This window comes from Ammospiza nelsoni, chromosome 1, assembly GCF_027579445.1.
Source record: "Ammospiza nelsoni isolate bAmmNel1 chromosome 1, bAmmNel1.pri, whole genome shotgun sequence".
Lineage (NCBI taxonomy): Eukaryota > Metazoa > Chordata > Aves > Passeriformes > Passerellidae > Ammospiza > Ammospiza nelsoni.
In genome coordinates, this window is record NC_080633.1 from 22,421,602 (window position 1) to 22,436,296 (window position 14,695).

General features: G+C 40.8%; 1 protein-coding gene across 3 annotated transcripts; it reads right to left on the reverse strand.

Annotated features, from left to right (window-relative positions):
- Window positions 1-456: 456 nt before the first annotated feature.
- Window positions 457-8,565, reverse strand: SRI (sorcin). Of its 3 annotated transcripts, none has more exons than XM_059470701.1 (8): window positions 8,338-8,565; window positions 7,757-7,840; window positions 4,560-4,629; window positions 3,831-3,874; window positions 2,653-2,800; window positions 2,384-2,497; window positions 1,908-1,966; window positions 457-1,232 (listed from the first exon to the last, which is right to left on the reverse strand). In XM_059470701.1, the coding sequence occupies exons 1-8, from the start codon at window positions 8,356-8,358 to the stop codon at window positions 1,206-1,208; spliced, it is 567 nt and encodes a 188-aa protein (XP_059326684.1). In that variant the 5' UTR covers window positions 8,359-8,565; the 3' UTR covers window positions 457-1,205. The 3 variants fall into 3 exon arrangements, with proteins under 3 accessions (XP_059326684.1, XP_059326677.1, XP_059326691.1); XM_059470694.1 differs by having other exon boundaries at window positions 8,311-8,491; XM_059470708.1 differs by lacking the exons at window positions 7,757-7,840; window positions 8,338-8,565 and adding an exon at window positions 6,216-6,314.
- Window positions 8,566-14,695: the final 6,130 nt, after the last annotated feature.

A 14,695-nucleotide genomic window follows, 5' to 3' on the forward strand; every position in this document is an offset into this window, starting at 1 on the left:
GTGGTTGGCAGAAGTGACCAAAATTAACAAAAGTTTCATTAACTTATTTTATTGGAAAAAAGCTTGTACTACCTCTGTACAGTTGTGCTGTTCCCTCTTTCCATACAATGTCTATCCTTCCCATTTCTCAAAAATCCCTACAACAAAAGCAACAATAAAACCTCCACCAAACAAAAATCCCATTTTTGCCCCCTGAAGAGCCTCAGGCAAGTAAGCCTTGCCTGTCTGTATCTGTTTTCATTGGTAACTACTGCTGTGATCTGAAAGAGTAACATGGCAAGAATTTTTTCCAAGTGAGTTTTGGCCCTTTTGTGTTAGCTGGCATATTGATGCATGAAGGCCATTTGCTAGGGGTCCAAGTGGAGGACATAGAAACATTTATTTACATGTGACTGAAGTCTGTCTGTCTGTCTGCCTGTGAAGGGAGAGCTGATGCACGAACTGACACAGCACAGCTTTTATATGTTTCAAAGTGTTTTATGCAGTGACACAAACAAAGCAAGAATCTTACAAGAACAAAGCCCCTGGTACCAGGGCACAAGGCTAGGAGAGTCTTCTGCTACGTTTGCTGCATCCCTGCTGAGAAGAAGTTCTAGCAGGTAGTCTTACACTCAGTGCATGGAGTCACAGGCTTCACCTTCAAAAGAGCTGACAAAGTAAATAACCAGAACTTACGGATGTTTTAACAGACCAGTGCAAAATGACCATTCCAAAATCCCTTTTAGTTTGTACATCAGTCCTATGTTGTCAAAGACAAGAAAATATGTATCCTCTTAAGTCATACACGTTACTGTTCAAGTCAGAAAATGGTAAGTTGCATTCCAGAAACTGATTTTAGTGAATCATGGCGAAAAAGTAGACACATGCCTGAAAGTCTTACCATTTGCATGATCTGAGTTATACATAGTGAACTGCAAGTTTATGAAAATAAAAGCAGCTTTAATAATCACACATTGGAAGGTAAAGACAACAGTACATGAGTAGTTCATATTCATTATCAAGACTAAAAAATGTGTGAAAAGGGATGCCTTCATAAAATATGCAATTTCCAATATTGAGATACACAATCATTGGAGAACTTGGCAAAGCAAAACACATACTGGAATGTTAAATCATGATCATCCACAGCTTGCTTCCTTTTGATTAAGATGCTCATAAAACTGGAATGTTAAATCATGATCATCCACGGCTTGCTTCCTTTTGATTTAGATGCTCATAACACACTGTATGAACTGAAAAGAGAACAACCACTTCTTAGATGTATGACAGAGAACGAGTTTTTACTTTTTTCCTACAATACTCATTGTCACAACACTTTTCTGTAAAGAAATTCAGCCCACAAATAGTAAAGCTTTAAAATACATGTGAAAATAAGCAAATAGTTAATTAAAGCAAAGCATCTCCTTAATGATACCAAAGCACCAAAAATAAAAACTAGCACACATGGTTCTCCCCCTGCTCAAAAAAAATCCCCAAACCCAGGATGACTTGAATCTAGTGTTCTCTTTTTGCTGCACAGATGTGGCTAGGAAGCCAAGACCCAGAAGCCTGACTGAGTGTGATTCGTCCACCAGACCTCCACCAACCCTTTGAGGAAAAATGCCTACCAAGCTTTAAAACAGAAAATGGAAAGAGAAAAATCACAGAAAGTGATGCTAACAAGTGATGTAGCTTCTTTGATCTTCTTGAACCACACTGGTTAGAAGTTCTGAAAAAGGTATACAACATTTTATAGAACTCTGTAAAATACATGAAAGCTTTTTGAGACAATACTAAACATGCCCTAGAACTTCTGGGTTCTTGCTGCATGTGTAGGGAAGGCACAAACTCAAATCATTACTAATTGTCTTTAAGTTTTTCTTTTGTTTTACCCTGGAATTTTAATAGATTCCTTAAAATTTACTTACATCATCATAGTGGAAGTTCACGAAACCCTGCTGAGTTGTATCCCTTCTTCTAAAACATTCTGCAAAAATTCATTAAGAAAACAGAAACCAGGTAAGAAGAATTGCAAATAAACATTTTTTTAAAGTGTATAGTACTTTCCTAAAATTTCCCAAGTCACGCGAAGGAGAACATAATCAAGAATACTGCTATTCACTCCAAAACTAAATTTTTATATCATATACAACCCTTAATGTTCTGTTAATAAACTAAGTTTCCCAATTTTGATAACATTACCCTTCCAGTCTCTGGAATGAATCCTGCATTAGTATAAAGTCCTTTTTTTCATGGGAATTTAAAAAATCCTCGTCTGTAGACTACTGATAGAAACCTCTTTTGTAGTATGCCGAAGTTGAACTTGAGATAAGTGAACAAACAGGTTTTATTAAATAAAAATACATTATGGGGATGACAGCAACAAGGCCCCAATCCAGCATACCAGTGAGAGCTCGGAGTTTCACACAGCAGGCAATGTAATCATCAAATGCAATCTTCCCTTGAGTGCTGTATCGCTTTGTGATGGCAGTCACAGCCTGCGGGCTCAGTCGAAATCCTATTTGAAAATAATAAAGTCTTAGTTTGAAAAGCCAGGTAAGTTAATAGAATCCAACAAGTTTTCATTGGAAATATCATGTGTTAGTTACTGCAGGATGATAACTGGGAAATGGTGTGAGTCAGTGTCAGAAGCAAGAACATTTCACAACTTACCCATGGTCATCAAGGCTTTCTCCAGTTCCTGACGATCCACTGTGCCACTTCCATCACTGTCAAAACTTACAAAGTGTTGCTTCCAGCCATTGACCACAGCCCAGAGTTCTTTAAACTCATTAAATCCCAGTGTGCCAGACATATCCCTCTGATTTCAAAGCTAAGAAAAACATTTCTTAACTAAACAAAACCATCAATGAAATTTGACAAACAAAAAACCAACCAAACAAAAAAGGCATCTCTCTGTAGTTAAAACTTACTTGAAGGCAACTATTAATACAATTTTACTATTATTAATGTCTCTTGTAAAACACTAAAGCATCCCCCAGCACAGATGGAGGTAATACTACCCAAAACTTAAGGTCAGAGATCTGCTCTCCCCACTTCTTCCCAGTGAAACTTGCTAAAGCAATTTTCCCCTTGTGAATTCTACTTTAGTTGACACACTTCTCTTTAACCTGCTGGTATGTAATTGTATCCAATTAAATACATAGCTGAAATAAAAATAAATGCCAAAGAATAAACTGTTATATTAGTTCTCTTGTATTCTAAGTGGTTTGTTCGAGATGAGCTAAGAGCCCTTCCAGTTTAATTTCTGCTTTTTTCCTTTTAAGCAGCAAAACTTTCAATTTAAGTTTTGGCTAACAAACCTCCAAAGATTACAGCCTTACACAGAATATGTAAGTCTTCCACAGGTCCTACTGTTGAATGCCACATACCATTCCATTAGATACTCAAAGCTGATTCATTCATGAACAGGATTTAGGAGGACTTTGATTGTATTCAGGCTGTGTACAACAGATGCTTAAAATTCATTAGGAAGGATGAGAAATTGTAAAGGTGTCCTACTTGAAAAGCACAATAAGTGATTTGCACAATGCTTTATTCTGGGCCACCAGACCTGATTGTTCATTCACTTGATGGAGAAACAGCTCCCCAGGCTTAGAGGGATACCACTTGCTGTAAAATGACTGGTCACCAAGAGCCTCACTTATTTATTATTTCTTAATTTGTTAAAATTAGTGAGAATGGAGTTTTGTATCTTCCCAATCACAATGATCACAAGACTTAATAATTAAAGGCTGAATGGAAACTACAAAGCATTTCCCAAATGTTCTGGCACTCTCTCATCTTTGCTTACACAATGCAAAATGTTTACATTTCATACTAAAGGATACATCCAGCATTGAGATCATAAGTCTGCAAGTCTCTAAGTTGAAAGCTGTTAAAATCAGAAAAAGGAAAAATAAATTACGTTAAGAGCATATTCTTCAGTTTTATCTAAACATAAAATTTCAGATTTATTATAAATTTAAATTATATAAACTATTATGTAATTGGTTCCCCTGTATAGAGCCATACCATATTTTTCATCCAAGTAAGAGCCATTACTTGTTAGAAAAACTGACACCAGGTAATTTGGAGGCAATTCAAGTTATATTTAACATTAACTTGCTCTCATCTTAACCCACAATAGTTTTGGGCTTCAAAGTGGTCATTTATATTCCCCCCAACAGACACCACTCGAGCAAGCCAGTTGCACTCACAGAAGCTGTAAACTGAACAGGAGGTATCCCAGCAGAGGACTACTGCCACAGATTTTGGTCACTATCAAAGCTCAGTTCAAACCAAAGCAAAGCATCTTTTGAAGAACTGTCTGTCCATTACAAAAAATACACTTCAACTCCACAGCCCAGCAGAGTGGGGAACTAAGGAGGCTGAAAAGGCAAATCCTTGGCACACAGAACCGAATATAGAGAATTTACATGTCCAAGATATGGAAAGGAAACCCATTTGCCATGCAAAGAAAAAACCCAGCTCTGCAGAAGGCACAACCACACACGTTTTCTAGGGAAGAAGAATTAGTGTGCTTTAGATGTGCTTGTTTATTCAAATCATTAACTTACGTTTATATGATCCTGCAATCCCTGACTGGGTGAGACATCTCTGTAGCTCATCAGCATCTATTTGTCCATCCTTTCGATAACAGAAGATGTATCAGCTATTAATACCCTCTCCCAGGCTGCTTATTCCCAGTACCCACTCCCTTTCCAGTGGCATTCATTTAGTTATGCTTCTCAAGACATCCTCATAACTCACAAATTTAAAAATTCCTGCTTTTTAAAATATTAAGTTGCTAGTAGAACAAGCAAACGTAGAAAGCAAAGAACTTTGAAAGAAAAACAAAACAAACTCAGAAAAATACCTTTTCACATGGCTTGGAAAAAGCCTCACTTCCAACAAATCCTGCTCAGGGCCAAATAGAGAAAACAACTGCCAATTCATGGAAAGCAATGAGCTGCCAGAACTGGAGGTGGAATTCTAAGCTTTATTCCTCACATCCCCAACATGAAGTTTGGTTCACACAGAGTTTAATTTAATCTCATTCAGGAATGGAACGTTATGTCTGCAGACATAAAAAATGATGACACTTCTGCAAAGCATTAGAAGATGAAAAGCCAAGTCAGGGAGGTTTAAGTTGGCTATCAGGAAAAGGTTTTTTTGCCCAGGGAGTAGCTGAACATTGGAATGGGCTTCCCAGTGAAGTGATCACAGCACCAAGCCTGGCAGAGCTGAAGAAGTATTTGGACAACACCCTTGGGCCTTGGTTTGACTCTTGGAGTGTCTTTAGCAGGGCCAGGAGTTGGACTGAGTGATCCTTGTGGGTCCCTTCCAACTCAGCATATTCTATGATTCTGTTTGTTACAGCATTTTCCTTATCTTTTGAAAACTCTTTCTTTCAATAATAGAGATATTCTACTGAATGATATGGTGGAAGAGCACAGCATGGTAACTTTCAAAAATTAAATATAGTTGTTTAGAAGACAAATAGTATGTTAATAGTATGTTACCTATGTTAAATGATACCTGACAAGGTCTGAAAAAAAGGCAACAATGTTTTGATTCTGTGTAAAGTTAATGGCAGCTAAACCCAAATTTGCTTCCTATCTTCCATCGGTCTAACTATACAGATGTATTTAATACTTTAAACTCACAGAACAGGGGAAGGGAAGAGATTTGAAAAATAGCCATTACTATTAAGTAACTAATCTCTTCAAAGGCTTTGTACCTTCTGAAATAAAGATAGAAACTGCATAACTTTAAAATAGAGGAAGATAGAAAAGCATGACTGTAATCAAGATTAACATTACCAAATATATGCTTGTCTTTTTTGGGTTTTTTAGTAGAACATAAGCAGGTTAAACTAGACAATGCATATGAGCTTTGCAAACAGGCTAAAAAAAATATTATTACTTTCTATAAAGACAGCCTCAATTGAACAAAATATTTGAAACAATACTTTTGGCTTTCTTCTGTGAACAAAGAAAAATAATTCATCAAGTCAAAGACAAGATCCCTGCTCTAAACTACTTCAAAGAAAGCTCAGAGAAAACATCAAATATTATATAGCATAAAAACAACACAGCAGCCAACCATAACCAGAACATACTAATTCTACAGTAAGTATAGATGGATAACTGAGATGTGGCTTTTTACAGAGATGCATGGATGGCTATAAAAGCAACTGATAACTTAGCTGTTACATTTAACTGTCTCCTTACAGAGTTTTTGCTTCTGCACAGCCACTGGTACCAGAAACAGACACCTCGGATTCCAAGGATAACTTCGAAAGTTACTGAGTTCATTTTAGTAAGGAATGATTTCTACAAATAGAAAGCATTTCAGAGTATTAACTGAAGTATTCTTAAATGCTAACTTGATCATACCCATCAACCCACTGGGTAGTATTCAGCTTCCAGGTTCCATGCCTCACTCGAGAAAGCTGAGCATGGTCTATGTCTTGCTGAGATCCAGCTGCTGCCACCTCTTCTCCACAGGGCTGTATCCTGTTTGCTGCTCCCTCCCTCTCTCTTTACAATAGGAGCTCATTCATTAGTCCAGCATCAGTTACTGGCTCCACTGCTGACTCCTGGCACACATCCAGGAGGCCTCTGCACAGACACACCTCAGCTGGCAGGCAAACTGTCAGCACATTCAGCACCACTCAGCTCTGGGCTCCACCTGCTCAGAAAGCCTCACTACACAGAGGTCATTCAGTGTTCTCCTTTACTAAAAACACACAGCCTAAATATTTTTATAAGCAGTTAGAAGAAGTACGATACAGATTGCAAGATGCATTATTAATTCAAAATAGTAACAGAGAACAAAACTAATCCAAGTTATGGTGGGAATCTGAATATCAGCTAATTGCTGAATTTAAATTTTCATGTTGTGGTTGCATCTCTTAAGGATAGCAGACCCAAGAGCAGAATTTGAGATTTGCACACACCCTACAGGTGTGCAATAAATAGCTATAATATAGCAAACAGACAAGGAACTTCAGCTCAATAAACCTAACTTAATTGTTCCTAAACCCTGTAATACAGGTCAAAGAGCATTTGTTTCTAGCAACACATATATCATACAAAAACAGTATATGCCACAAAATTGCAGGAAAGAAATTAAAAATGCAGTGCAGAATGACAGTGAAGGAAAAAAAAAGACTTGTGAAAGCTTTCCTTTAGAAGAATAAACACTGTATGTTACCAGTAAACCCAGATGTTGGCACAACCCATGACTGCTTTTCCATTTGTGAGTCTATTAAGATCCTGTAATGACCTCTTTCCTGACAGCATTTCCTGCTCTTAGCCCACGCTTTCCACTCTTTTCTTTCTCCCAAACCTGGCAGCATTCACCAACCCAGAGCTGAGTCACAATCCAGTTACAAAACTTCATGCATCTATATATTCCCTGTATATACCTGTATAGGAAATACAGGCATACATGCCTACATTTGTGTATATATGTATGTATTTACACATACAATACAGAAACTAACAGCATTATTCAAATTGTATGGTCCCTGTATGTATACAGCTATAACATAGACCAATACAGCTGTACATGGCAAATAGGCTAAGTAAAACAATTATGGATTTTTTTTTTTTTACTAGAAACATCAGTTTTTCCTAACTGCAAATACTAGGCATTTCTCCTTCCAAAGGTAGAGAGTATTCCCTCGCAAGAAAAAAAAAATCCAAGAAGTAAATATCATAAGTTTAGTAAATTTTGTAAGTGAAGTAAGTAAATTTTGTAAGTTTACCTGCCCTCCTACTGCAGCAAAATAACCATACAAAGGATCCTGAGCTTGTCCAGGGAATGCTGGTCCTCCTGGAGCTCCTCCATACTTTGGAAATAAAAAAGAAAATTAATTTTAAATCAATGATTCAGTTAAGAATCTGTACTTATCAACTTACGTTTTTATGTACACACCATGCCAAAAAAAAAAAAATCAACCAAAAACGAAACTCCTCATTAAAAAAAATCCCCCAAACCAACTCTCAGTTTCAGTACTGATATACTAATGTAAGCAGATCAGTGTAAAACCTTGCACAGGAGTAATCGACTGATCTAGATACTGATTCTTAAGTGCAAATCACGGAATGACACCCTCAGCACTGACTTTCTCCCCGGCAGCAGTTGCGGGGAGGCGCCTCCTCCCTCCCTTCTGCCCCTTCTCCGCGCAGCCCCGAGCGGCGCCTGCGGCCCCTCCCTGTGGGAGCGGGGCAGAGGCCGGGCAGAGGCCGGGCAGCCCCCGCCTGACCCGGCTCCCGCCGCTCCCCCGGCCACATTCCCCGCGGGCCCGGCCCCGCTCACCCCGCCCTGGTAGAACCCTCCGGGTACCGGCTGTCCGGGATACGCCATCTTCGCCTGGCACCGGCTCCGGCGGTCCGGCTGCGCCCGGGAGCAACCACCCGGATACAGAGGGAGGGCGGCGACTTCCAGCCCCGGCCTTTCCCGGAGCCCGCGTCCCGCCGCCGCCCAGGCGGGGCAAGCGGCGATCTTCCGCCACCAGGGCAGCGGGCGGTGCCGGGCGGTGCCGTCGGGAGGTGAGGGGCCGCCCCCTCCGATCTCCTCCCCTCCTAGTTCCCCCTCCGGCGCTGTGGTACCGGCCCGTGGCCCCGCGGCGGCATTTCCTGGCGCAGCAGGGCGGGGCGGGGCGCGGCGCCGCCTGGGGCTGGCCCGCACCGCGGGGCGGGACGTGGGGCTGTCAGTGCCGGGGCGGGGAGCGCTGAGGGCGCTAGGGCAAGGGCTGCGGGCTCCGATCGCCGGCGGCTCCCGGCCAGCAGCTGTCAGATACCCGCGGGAAGCAGCGCCCGTGGACGGAACCGCTCCGCTGAGGAGGAGGCTGCGCCCCGGAGCCAGCGGACGTGGAGCCGGCCCTTGGCGCATCCCGAGAAAACGGTGTTGTGTGGCGTCTGTGACCTGCTAAGGTGTCAGGAAAGGTCGCGAGTTGTTCACCGATGAATCGGTTGATACCAGGTTATTTCAGAACCACCGACTCGTGATTTACCAAAAGACCGCCAAGCTCATAGACTCAGTTCCTGCATCTGTGTCGTGTATCCCAAACCGCATCCTTGCGTGTTCTCTGTTGGTACCGTTGCTTTTTCTTCAGAATCGGACCACCTGTCCCTGCTCCCAAAGACAGAGAATAAGCTGTATAATTTCTTTTGGGTCTGTAGGTCCATATTCTGGGGTAGTAGCTGGGGGAATGCCCGTGTCCCACTGGAGCGGGGGAGCCCTGTCGTGTTCAGTCGGGGGCGCTCCGGGTTTGGGGATTTTCTGGGAGAGCCTTGATCCAGCAGGCTCCGCCCGGCTGGCGGCGCTGCCCGGTGCAGCCCGGGGATTTCTCCCGCTGTTCACCCAATACCCCGGGGAGCAGCATCAGCCGGAGCGGCCACGGCTTGGTCTGAGCTGGCCTTGCGACTTTGCAAAGCACAGAACTCCATCCCTCTCCTGTGAGAGCTGTTTAATTCGGACGCAAGACGATGAAAAATCAGTTGCTTAAGTCTGTATGACTGAGACAAATCTCCTAATAGAGCCCTTGCAGAGCAAAGGGCCTGTTGTCAGAAATCTGGAAGCAAAAGCATTTTTTTCTGTTTATTGACATAATTTCGGAAGAACGTTATAAATTTGAGTATGACCTTAATTAATTAAAGTATGCTATTTCAAGTGAGTCACCCTTCTCAGCTTCTAAGTCATCCAGTAAACAGGACTGTCAGACATTATCTACGTGGCATATATTTTATTATTTCAGCACTAATTGCACCTTATAACTGCTAACGATTGCCAATGACATGAAAACAAAACTGGTGTTCTGTGTAATTTAATAACCAATAGAGTTTCCAAATGAGACAAATAATTATTTAATACCTTCCTCACACAGAAAGCAGCTGAGAAATGAAGTAGTGACCCTGTACAGTTTCTTGCCTTAAGAAACACCTATCTCACAAGGGTATTTAACTAAGTGTGTTGATATCTAGCTGTGTGGTGGTCAAATAGTTGTTTTGACCAGACTTAATCACGTGCAGTGCAGGTTATGGCAGGCTCTGTGCTGCACTTTGTTAGAGTACATATATTAATGTCTGAACAAAAAGCCCTCCTAATTAAAATAAGACCTAGGAACAGGGATAAAAATATTAAAGGCTGGAAAGATTGAAAATAAGTGGTAAAGAATGTAAGTGATAAGATTTGAAGAGTTATACATTGATAAACAAAATGTCAAGTGTTGCCAATAACTTGATAGGAATGAATTTTTGATTGCTTCAGTGAGAAAAAAACAGATATGATTTATACCAGTTGGTAGATAAAGACACTAAAGATACAGCTGTACAACTGTAGCTGTATAGAAATGTAAGATGTGTTTCATCAGCATAAATATCTGGACATCCTCCATTTTCAATACTTCTGCTGAGACTTGTGGCACTCAGCAAATCATAGAGTTTAGGCTGGAAATATCTCTTAGAACATTGAGACCACCTGTTAACCCAGCACTGCCAGGCCCACCACTAATCCATGTCCCTCAGTGCACACCTACAGGTCTTTTAATTCCCCCAGGGGTGGTGATTCAGCCACTCCTTGGGCAGCCTGTTCCAAAGCTCAACAATGCTTTCAATAAAGACATTTATCTAAATGTCCAAAAACCTCCCCTGGCACAACTTGTGTCCATTCCTCTTTTGTTCCTTGCAAGTAGAGACTGACTCCTACCTCCCTATGACCTTTTTTCAGGCAGTTGTAGAGAGTCACACTGTCCCCTTTCAGCCTCCTTTTCTCCAGGCTAATCACCCCTGCTCCCTCAGCTGCTCTTCATCAGACTTGTGTTCCAGACCCTTCATCAACTCGGTTGCCCTCCTCTGATCCTGCCCCACCACCTCAGTGTCCTTCTTGTAGTGAGGTGCCCAAATGCACTGCACTCAGTATTAGCATTTACAAGATTATTTATATTCGAACATATATGAGCAAAAGAGCTGGGAGACACTTGTAACCAAGGGATGTATTTGAAACGGATTGTTGGGTAGGCATTTTGTCTGCACCGGTGCATTTGCTTATTCCTTATCTGAGGAAAATGAAAGCTGCAAAGGAAAGCTGTTTCAGGAGATCATTGAGTATGCATCTGCCTTCTGAAGGGCTACTGAGCTGTGGTACCCTCTTAAGTTTCTATAAGTTCATCATATTGTAAACACACCAGTAAGAAATCTGTGTGGAATAAATAGTTTCTTATTTTGCAGATCTCAAAGGGTGTGTGATCCCTCTAGTGGGAAAATTGAAGTCAAGCAACACAGGATGCTAGTACTATTGCCTTTTTCTTTTTTTTTTTTTGAGATAGTTCACTATTTTTATAAGAAAAGGTCTAAGAAAAATAATTTTGTTTAGAAAGGGTAAATTATGTGCATAGTTTTCATTCCATAGCTTTTTCTGGATTCTTTGTTGTAGGATTTTAAGAAAATTCAGAATGGAGCTACAGTAATAGTGTAACTGCCTTAAACTCTGGTCACAAGTCACATTCATTATGTGTGCCATGCTTCCTCACAATGAACCAAAGCTAGCATAAACCCATGACAAGTCACAGACTTTCTATTTGCCTATCTGCTCTATTTCTGTTCCTTCTAGTCTGGGTACATTTAACATGAGCTCACAAATGATGTGGGAATGTGGTCACCCTGAACTGAAAGCCTGGAGCTGGCTCATGCATTCCCATCTGGTGTAGTGGCTGGGAGCTTGGTGCTGGTGTGCTGAGGTGTCACGCTTTCCTGACAACTACAATAAAGCTAGGGAGGAGAAAGGGAATTAAAGTGTAAAGTTCAATTTTCTTGAGGTGTTTACTTAGCACAGCTGAGGTGATAAAAATTTCAGAATAAGTAAAGAAAGGCCAAGAAACAATCTCCTCACCCTTTTAATTGCAATACTTGACAAGAGGCATAATTTTAAACAGTGGAAAAATACTTACAGTACAGACCTGATGTCTCTAATATAATGCCTGACTTGGTGCCAAAAGAAATGGTGCTTCTGTGTTCTGCTACTTTTTTATTGTCTTTGATGCCACCCTTTCATTTTTTATTTACTGCATATTACTTATGCTCAGTTCTGCAGCCAAGTATTTTGTACAGGATTTCCTTTAATAACCAAGTTTTGTGCTGGATTCATCCTATAATGTACTTGAAAGTATAGAGGGCAAGGGGAAGGCATTTCTGTCGCTTTAGAGATACAGAGAATATGGAGAATAAAATTTTCTATAGATTTTAGTCATCCAGTCTCAGCTACCTCAGTTTTTCTGCAACTTTATCTGTCTTTCAGGCTTTTCCCTCCCAGCTGCAACTTCTTTAATAGATGGTTCAGAGGTGACCAACTCCTTTACTCCACAACTTCTTTGTTTCATCTGTGTTCAGAGTGGTGGAAATGTTTCATCACTCCCTGGGCATCAGCAAGAGTATCACTGAAGGCCTAAAACAAGATAACCTTAATTGCGGATGGTGCAGCTAGTGAGGTTTTGATACTGAGATTTTTTGAAGCTAACACTCAGCTTTTATTCAATGCCGTACAATAACACAATCTACCACATCCATTTAATTACAAATAGAACAGTTTGTGTGTTCCCCAGGCATGAGTTCTTTACAGAACAAAAGCTGAAATGTACTTTTTCAGTAATGACAATAATTTCTTAGATCTGGTACGTTGCAGTCAGATGGCTCCCAAGATGGTCTTTAACTAAAGATATAATTACAAAATAAAGATATTTGATGATAACAGTGATACGTGCCTATGGCTTGAAAAAGACATTTACAATGCTTACTTTGCATATCACTTGTCGCTGATTTTTATTCCTTTACAATCAAAATACCATATTTCAAAACCTTCAATGCCAAGAGCTTGGATAATTTAAAACAAATTTGTTTGATGACAACCAAAGCAAGTCATGCAAGCTCTTTTAATTACTTTGTTGAATAACATGAGGTCAGTATTCAGGTCTCTGTTTTTTCTGGAGAGAAGCCAGGATATGAAAAGGAACTGTTTAGAAAGGATTGAAACACAGAACAAATTCAGCAATAAGGCATCTGATTCTTTCTGTACAACAGTTTTTGCAATCCTATGTGTCAGCAATCCTATGTCTCATATAAATCAGAATATTTATTACACTACTTTACCTTCTGAAAGTCTAGGATTCTGCTGTACCAGCTGGATGGTAAGGAAAGGCTTGTAAAAGTCCCAGGTGCAGATGGAAAGGAATTGCTGTGAAGCCTTATTGTTCTGAAGCAGTGCCGTGGGTATCCAGCTACGAAAGGGATATTCCTGACGATTTGGGCATTGTGCTCTGCAGCACCACCACCGGCGATAGGTGAGAAATGAGCTCATAGCTGGTGAGTTAGCGGAGGTTCAGGGTCAGTAACTTCTGGGCACAAAAACAGCATACAGAGCATAGAAATGATGTTTCAGGTGTCTGAATTCTATGATTGTCACCCATCAGGTGCCAGATGTCCATTAGGGCTCTCATTCCTGGCTCTAAAATCTGTTGAGAATCTAGGCAGATATTGTTTATTCTCTCCATAGTCTAGTGCTTGCACTGACTTGACCCCAGTGCAGTGCTACCAGAATTCATTTCCATTTGCTGATCTGTAACTTCCAGATGTAATGAGACTGGCCAAATTGCTGGGGAAATGTCTTGGGCTGGCTTGCATAGGACTCATGTAGTAGAAGGGACATGGAAATAAACAACTCCAGGGAAATTAAGTTTTCAAACTTACTTGTTTTTAAGTGCCCCACTACCAACTATGACACAATGGAGTTTTTAGGATTTGGGGAAATCCCGAGTTTCAGCATACTGGAAGTGAAAGGTGTGTCACACTCTGTGGAGAAAAGTCACTTTCCTAATCATGATGTCTCCTCTCGGTGCTTGTTTTGGTTAATGCTGTTGTAGCATGGAGTGTGTGTTGAAAATGCTTCAAATATTGCAACACATATCCTCAAGTGGCCAACATGAGATGTATTTTCAATTCCTGTCAGTCATACTTGAGTACACTCTGAAAGCAATACCAGTGAACACAAGATTTCATCCTCCACCTCTGGCTTTTGTAAATATTGTTTCCTCATCTCTATAGTCTGTGGCTGTTTTCTTTGTTCCTTGTATTAGCTTCTTTGCTCCTTTTGTTCAATTTCTTGAAACCTATTATCTCAGTTGGTAGAGCATGGTGCTAATAATGCCAGGGTCATGAATTCAATTCCTGTACAGGCCATTCATTTAAGAGTTGGAATTGATGGTCCTTGTGGGTCCCTTTCAACTCAGAATGTTCTGTGATCTGTGAGGTTTATGACTTGCTAAAAAGCAATAAGCCTATTGCTGTCCCAAAAAGAGCCCACTAGATGTCACACTGCTACTTCTGATTCAGGCACATTCGCTCTTCCTTGTTGGGTGTCTAACCTACACCTGTTTTTTACAATATCCAAATAGAAGTTCTACGAAAGACAGAAACACCTAGACGTAGACAGGCCTCTGGTACCAGCTGTGGAAGCAGCCCCTTGGGTCCCAGCCCTCATCTCTAGTAGGAGCCATAGTATTCCCAAGCCTAAAGAAATTATTTGTGCCAAAAGTCTCTTTTTAAATGCCTAACAGTGGTTTAGGAGTTTATATGTAGGTTTTTCTATTGGAAAAAATTTAACACATATTCATACATATATCTTTGGGAATCCATCCTGAAGATTATGGGTA

Bases quoted from the DNA above. Each gene is read 5' to 3' on its own strand.
- SRI (XM_059470694.1), bottom strand. From the start codon at position 8,358: ATGGCGTATCCCGGACAGCCGGTACCCGGAGGGTTCTACCAGGGCGGG. The intron at 3,875-4,559 runs GTAAGTTAATGA...TGATTTTAACAG, and splicing joins GATTGCAGGATCATATAAAC to CTTTCAACTTAGAGACTTGC. The intron at 1,233-1,907 runs GTAAGTAAATTT...TTCTCTTTTCAG, and splicing joins TGAACTTCCACTATGATGAT to TTCATACAGTGTGTTATGAG.